Below are 7,388 nucleotides of genomic sequence, written 5' to 3' on the forward strand. Positions count from 1 at the left end.
CACACTTACACCACAAAACCAATGGCTGCTTTACGGGGGGGGGAAACAGGCCAAGCACTACACAAACGGTTTAATTCCCACAGATATACCATCAAAGAAAAAAATAGATACACCTGTTGGAGAACACTTCTGTCAGCCTGGACACAGCATTCGGGATGTGAAGCTGTCAGTACTGATGGGATCGTTCTGCACCCAGAAGGAGAGAAAAATATGGGAGGTCAAACTAATATACCGTTTTAATACCCTACTTACTGGCCTCAACAGAGATAGAGAATTCATCTTCCATTATAACATCACTAACCATTAATCCTCTCACAATTCAAATTAACTACAAACAACTTATTCCTGGGAACATTTGACACCTTCATGGATCTGGCATCTGTCTAATGGTTTTATGGACCCTCTAACCAGGGAGTAAACTGACCAAGGATGCTTTGATTGAACCATATCTGTCCATTGGATCTCTGCTAGTCCGGCTAATTTACTGCTGAGCAAATACTTTTGTTGGCAAGGTTTAGACATTAATGGCTGTGCGTTGAGTTATATTGAGGGGACAATAAAGTTACTCTGTTATACAGGCTGTACACTCACTACTTTACATTGTAGCAGAGAGTCATTTCTTCAGTGTTGTCCCATGAAAAGATCTAAAATATTTACAAAAATGTGAGGGGTGTACTCCATATGATTTTCAGTAAGACCAGTAATAACTACAAATTGCAATACTGCTTTCTTACAGACAGAGGGAGCCAGAGAACATGCGTTAAAAATACTTTGTAATCAGGTGTAAATATATTTTCATGCACTGTACTTTAAAAACAAAACAAAAAAATGTATTTAATTGTGCATGATAACTATTTTGTCAAAAGAAAGCAAAATCAATGTAATATGTCTGGAAATCCCTATTTCAGCATTATAGCTGTTGTACATCTTATATCCAGGGATGGATCAAATAAGTGAAAAATCAAGCTGGTAATGTGATTTTGCACAAATTTGGTAAAATCCAAGAACATGCTATTTTTTGAGACACAAAGCTGAGAATTATCCTACCTTAAGTGTACTCAGGGTTTTGGGAGTAAACACAGAGATTGCTATTCAGTAATAATATTTGCTTGTTAGCCTACTGGCTAGTGAATTAAAGAGTTAATAGCGCTACAAAATGGCCTTTGTCAGTTGTGTATATTATTTAATATATATAACATCACTTTATTACGTTAGTTACAATAAAAAAATGTGTGTTGCGTGATTACAAATTGCTTGAATGTGGTGTGCAAATATAATAAAAAGATCATAAGTCTTTGTAAAAAATAATGGTTGTTTATTGTGAAAGCATGCAGGCAGCTGAAGGAAGTTAACAGAAGATTTATAAATCAAGACTAAATAAAGGAAATGTTTTTTCATAAATACATCATCTATTCTATGGCAGGAGTGTGTTCTCGGCTGAAATACAGGTGTGCTGAAATTACACCCATTTTTCCTTCCTCTTAGTACCTGAGTTGTGCTGAACACAAGAACAATTCTAATACGCTGTAAGCATTTCTAGGAAACATAACTTTGGAACATATGGCTGCCAACAGCCTCTACTCCCAGGGTTTGTTTATGCCAGCTGCCCCCTCCAGTCTCATGCAAATCCCTTTTCCCGTCATGGCCATGCACACCTTCCATGCCCTCTCATACAGAAGACGCATGGAGTCAGAGGGAAAGTCCTCTCATACAGAAGACGCGTGGACTCAGAGGGAAAGTCCTCTCATACAGAAGACGCATGGAGTCAGAGGGAAAGTCCTCTCATACAGAAGACGCATGGAGTCAGAGGGATAGTCAATGGACATGAGATGGATCACTAGGTTCTTCCAAGTTTACGGTACCCTCCCTATTATCTAGATCCACCATACCATCTGGATCAAAGACTGTGGTCTACTAATGGTATTTTTCCTCAAGGAATGCCAATGAACATTTATTTAGGTTGATCCTGCCAGGTTAGGAGCAGATTCCTTGTTTGCCTCTCTCTTTTTGGGGCCACAGACACTGGGTATAGACATCAACCATGTCTATTCTCACATGAGGGCAGACTTTTCCTCTGCGACCCCTTATTTTCTTTCGGCCATGTTGGAGTGCTGGGAACCGCATCCTCATTTGAGGTCATATAAAACCTGGCCGCGAACTTGCTAAATTCTATAAACTCAGTTTTGCAAGAAGCCATCTTGAACAGTTTTCGTAGCCTCTGCATTTTTTTGCTGTCTTCCCTATTCTTTATTTTGTATTAGCTATGTATTTAATGGTAAAAAATTGTCCTCCAAGATTTGTTCTTGATGGAAATGAGTTTCTTCATATAAATAACGTATGCCCATTACTGCATTACTGAGTAACTATGTGAAACATATCTGGCTAGTAGAGAGTCAAGTGTCCTGTTCAATATACATCAAATGTTATGCGAAAATAAGAAATCAACAGGGACCCGAGGTTCTTGCAACTCTGAGTGAGGAACTCAATCATCTGCTACCTGTTGTATTAGAAAGACTTCTGGATCCCATCTATGCTGTAAAAGCATCACAAATAATGGGGTCTTGTATTTGTGGCAAAAGCAGAGGAGCATGAACACAATGTGAGGAATAGGGAGGAATGGTGACAGTGTTGAAATACATATGTCTGGCTCTGACCTCAAGGGCCCCCCTAACAATCATATCATCTCCTGGTGGTCTCCTTCTCCCAGAGGAGGAAGGGACAGGGCTGAGTTGGCGTGGCATGGGTTGTCATGCAAGGAGGAGAACCTAGTTGACAGAACCTGGGCAGAGATCGAACATTACCCTAGATCCCAGTAATCAGCACCAAACCCTGAAGAGTTCCCTGGTGTGCTAATACTTATTGTGAGTGTTGTTATCATGACCTGAGTTTTGTCTTAACCCTGGCTACACAGATATTGCTCAACTACTTTGATTTCTTTTCACCCTCCCTTTAGGAGTAATCTAGTATCACTGCTCTTTGACCAGATGGATGATGGGCAGACTCCCCGTTATCAGTAAGAACACACGTTGGTTAAGTTAAAAGTCCAGTCCAACAGCTGGGAGGTTAAAGTATAACAGCCACATAGTATGTCTGCGAATTGAGTTTAATTCATTCAGCAATCAACAGAGGGGAAACTTCTAACAGGCTTCATTTAAAACACACACCATAGAACCAAGAAAACATGGATATATTAGAGACAAATCCGAGATACAAGAAATCGTCCCTGGGAACTGTAAGTTATCGTATTTATATTATTATTATTTGTGGTTAAATCGAGTATTTGGCAGTTTCAAACGGAATTTGGTAAGGATTAGATTGCCGTATTGCACGTTAATTATAAGAGACTGCTGTATTTAACATTCCGTGATTACACATTGTTATATACACAAAATAATAGTAACGTTGCAAACCTAATGATAACTGCATTATGTCTGTGTCCATAATCTTCACCCCTCCAGAAAATGCAGTACTATATATATATATATATATATATATATATATACTTATACTCTAAGAATGTCATGACCAGTAATCTATCAAGTGGTATAACAGCCTCCCCGTTCCTGCTCCTAGAGCATCTTTAGGGGCTAGATTGGTGATCCTGGCACTTTAAGGCCAGCAGCCGCTTGATGACGTAGGAGAGGCTGACAGCTGTGTATGCTGGGTTTTTATGCTCACCTAGAGTATATCCAGTCGCTGACCAAGTGCTGCTGCACCCGATCTGATGATTGTGTGGCTCTGTCGTCCAGCGGCCAACAGGAATTTGCCCCCTTTGCCAGATGCCCAGCCCTGTCCTGATCTCTTGCCATACAAAATACCACAGGTATAGGCAAAGTGCCCGTACAAGGACACCAGTGTCCGCGGCAAGGTTTGCGAAGGTCCAAAGAACATCATTAAATTGTCTACCACAGACCCCTGTAAATGTCCACCATGTTGGTGCCGACCCCTGAAATACCAACCCCATACATATTTCCACTCCTTCATTGCAATCACCATGGAAACCAATTGTTTCCAACTAATTATGAGGATGTAAGACAGGAAGGAAACAGAACACTCCGGGCCTCTTTGGCCACACCACCGCTTCTGTCCATATGTAACCCCCTATAATGTTTACATTGTATTACTGTGTTAAACGTAGATTACAATATCTGAAACTGAAAACACATGGAAGTAAATGGTTTGCCAGGAACATGTATGTTTCTACTAACATCAGCAAAACAAAAGGCATGGTTCCTTAAAAAATATATTTTGATCTCGTATATTTTTCTATGTGGACTTAAGACTAAGTTCTTACAGAATATGTGACAAAATTGCTAAAAACTCCACAGAAGTCTACCTGGCGACCTGGTGTCCATATGATGCATTGCAGTACTAATGGATTGATTGCAAAGGATATTGTGTAACCTGTTCCTTCTTGTGCAGGTGAGGAATACTGTATCGAAGCTCCTGCCATTCTTCATGTCCTGCTGTGTTTACTTCGTCCTGTGGATTCCTCTCTCCGAACCCAGTCCCTTCAGCGCCTTTATCAAGTGCTTGCCGATCATCAGTCTAGAGTTCTTTATTGTTGTCCACTCCATTAGTCAAAAAAACTTCAGTTCTTATGCTCGGAAGATCTTTGTGGGCCTTATCTTTTCTGGGCTCGGTGACATGTGCTTGATTTGGCCAGAGTACTTCCTCCATGGTAAGAGTGAAAAGAGGTTCTACCAAAAGCAATGGCAGAGGATCCATAATTTATGACCCTCTACAAGAGTGGCAACAGGCCACCCTTGCCAAAACTCTTTGAGGCAGATGAACAGGGATTTAGTAATTGCCACATTCTATTCCAATGGAAAGAGTCAAAAAAACTTGGACCATTGGTGTGTTTTAAGGGATCAGGATGGGAACTACTGGTTGCGTAATATTAAGATTTACAGACACATATGGGTACAGTTTGGTGAGCCAACATGAGCTTGAGCCTAGCGTGAGAACCCGACAAGCCAGCCATGACAGCGCCCCATTCTCACCCAATCTTCCTCTCCATCAGCACACTGTGTGAGTAAAGAAACGTAACATTTCCAGCACGACTTTGACTCTTGTTCTGGAAAACCTACCAGGCCATTAACATTAACCCTCCAGCAGGTCAGTGCTAGCTAGAATGCTTACCCTTAGCAAGGGGCTTTCTGTCACTTTGTGTTTACCATCTATGACTCATTAATGAAATCTGCAGCTACAGTATGTGCTTCCTCATTCTTCCCAAACATACCCCAGCTCCACATCGTTTAGGTCAGACTTCTCACTATAATTCCACCAGATGCCATAGTGATTACTGCATTGGTCCAAACAGACCTACTGAAGAATTATTTACATGAAAACATATTCTCTTCCAGGTATGGTTATGTTTGGACTGGCCCATCTGACGTACATATTTGCCTTTGGATTCCGTCCTCTAAGGAAACGCATCTTTATCGTCCTTGCTCTTTTCTGTGTCACATTTTACGTTGTTGCGTTGCCTTACTTAAATGGACCATTTGTCTACATGGTGGGAGGATACTCTGTGCTAATTGGAACGATGGCGTGGAGGGCATTAGCTAAAGTCAGTCTGGCATCTTACAACTTCTCCTGGGCCCATATTTCTGCTGCGGTGGGCTCTATTGATTTTATGATCTCAGACTGTGTCTTAGCAATTGATAAATTCTGTTTCCCAATTTCCAACGCCCGCACGATTGTAATGGGGACATATTATAGCGCGCAGCTTCTAATAGCCCTGTCTGTCACTGGATATTCGCAGGATGACTTTATGTGGAAGAGTAAATAAAAAACAGGATCTTTCTTTCTGATACACACCAAAAACTAGAATTACCTAAACATTGTTGGGTCATCACCAAAACTAACCTTATACCTACCGAGAGACATTATCAATGAGCAGAGCCTGGGACTGTTAACCATTAAATAGTAAAGTCAGCAGCCAATCACAAACACTCTATTGTAGTGACTCACTAATTATGGTAACCAATAATAACAGTCCTTAGGGACATATTCTGAATTATCACCTGTATTAAAGCACATTTTTTAATAGTGATATAGAAGTGATTAAAGCACCACCTTATGCTAGGCTTTATGACCCTAGGCATCTGTCTAATAACCCCAAGATTGGGCATACTGAGAGTTTTTGGGTATGATGATGATGTATACTTAATTATATGTTGTAGAAGTTATGCATTTTAGCCTCACAATTATTGCATGCCTCTATACAATTCTGCTCAATTCAGAAGTTCTGTTTTATAAATGCCAGTGGATCTTATTGAAGTAGCACATGGGAATTCATCGCAAATACCGTCTGTTTTAAGAATTAAAGCAACACTTCAGTCCAATATTTTTGGTAAAATACGTATTACTATCCTTTTTTGTAGGTGACCACATTTCCTAGCTGCCATTTAGAGATACCTACTTTCTTACTTACTTTCATGAGTGCATTACAACAGTTATCCAGACACAGATGGTGCTGCAGCATGACTCCTATCATGATATAGTTATCCAGACTAATACAGTGGAACAGCATGACTCCCTATCATTATATAGTGATCCAGACACAGACGGTGGTAGATATATATCAATATAAAGCAAGTCAGACACAGACAGTGGTACAGTATAACTCCTATCATTATATAATGATCCAGGCACAGATGGTGGTACAACATGATTCCTTTTATTGTATAGTTATCAAGACACAGTTGGTGGTATCGCATGACTCCTATCATTATAGAGCAAGCCAGACACAGACGGTGCTATGGTATAACTCCTATCATTATATCGTGATCCAGATACAGATGGTGGTATAGCATGACTCCTATAATTATATAATGATCCAGACACAGATGTCAGTACAGTATGACTCCTCTCATTATATAGTGAGCTAGACATAGACAGTGGTACAGCATGACTCCCTTCAAGTGCGTGAAAAAAACACCCTGTGCTATTTTATATTTTTACTAGGTTTTATTATCAGGGACAAACTGTTTTTACGGCTGTACACAGTGGGATACTTTCAACTGTGGAGCATTTTATTTGTATATTAAACAAATGTAAGATTTTTTTCCTTCAATAAATAAAATACATTTCTATATTGAAAATATATATATATAGATATATATATATATATATATATATATAACTTCACGATTTTCTTCATGGCATCTTATATTCTTCGTATCAGACTTAATATCTTTATTGCAGATCACAAGCAGTTAATTAAAATTAAAATGATTAAAGCACTGTCGCAATTCCCATTTGCACCACTGGAGAGCAGTATGTAAATAAGCCATGTTGTACATATAATCTGGATGCGCCTACGCTTAAGATGTGAATAAGAAAGCAGCAAGTACAAGAGAAAAGCACAGAAAATGTCATCA

General features: G+C 39.7%; 1 protein-coding gene across 1 annotated transcript; it reads left to right on the forward strand.

Moving 5' to 3' along the window:
* The first annotated feature begins 3,047 nt into the window (after positions 1 to 3,047).
* Positions 3,048 to 6,364, forward strand: TMEM86B (transmembrane protein 86B). The gene is made up of 3 exons (XM_053451696.1): positions 3,048 to 3,232; positions 4,423 to 4,681; positions 5,367 to 6,364. Exons 1-3 carry the CDS (start codon positions 3,182 to 3,184, stop codon positions 5,792 to 5,794), a joined length of 738 nt encoding a protein of 245 aa, XP_053307671.1. The 5' UTR covers positions 3,048 to 3,181; the 3' UTR covers positions 5,795 to 6,364.
* The last annotated feature ends 1,024 nt before the right edge of the window (positions 6,365 to 7,388 follow it).

This window comes from Spea bombifrons, chromosome 12, assembly GCF_027358695.1.
Source record: "Spea bombifrons isolate aSpeBom1 chromosome 12, aSpeBom1.2.pri, whole genome shotgun sequence".
In the NCBI taxonomy this organism is placed as follows: Eukaryota; Metazoa; Chordata; class Amphibia; order Anura; family Pelobatidae; genus Spea; species Spea bombifrons.

Coding starts and splice junctions, on each gene's coding strand:
- TMEM86B (XM_053451696.1), top strand. CDS start 3,182: ATGGATATATTAGAGACAAATCCGAGATACAAGAAATCGTCCCTGGGA. Junction 3,233..4,422: donor AGAAATCGTCCCTGGGAACT/GTAAGTTATCGT, acceptor CTTCTTGTGCAG/GTGAGGAATACTGTATCGAA. Junction 4,682..5,366: donor GCCAGAGTACTTCCTCCATG/GTAAGAGTGAAA, acceptor ATTCTCTTCCAG/GTATGGTTATGTTTGGACTG.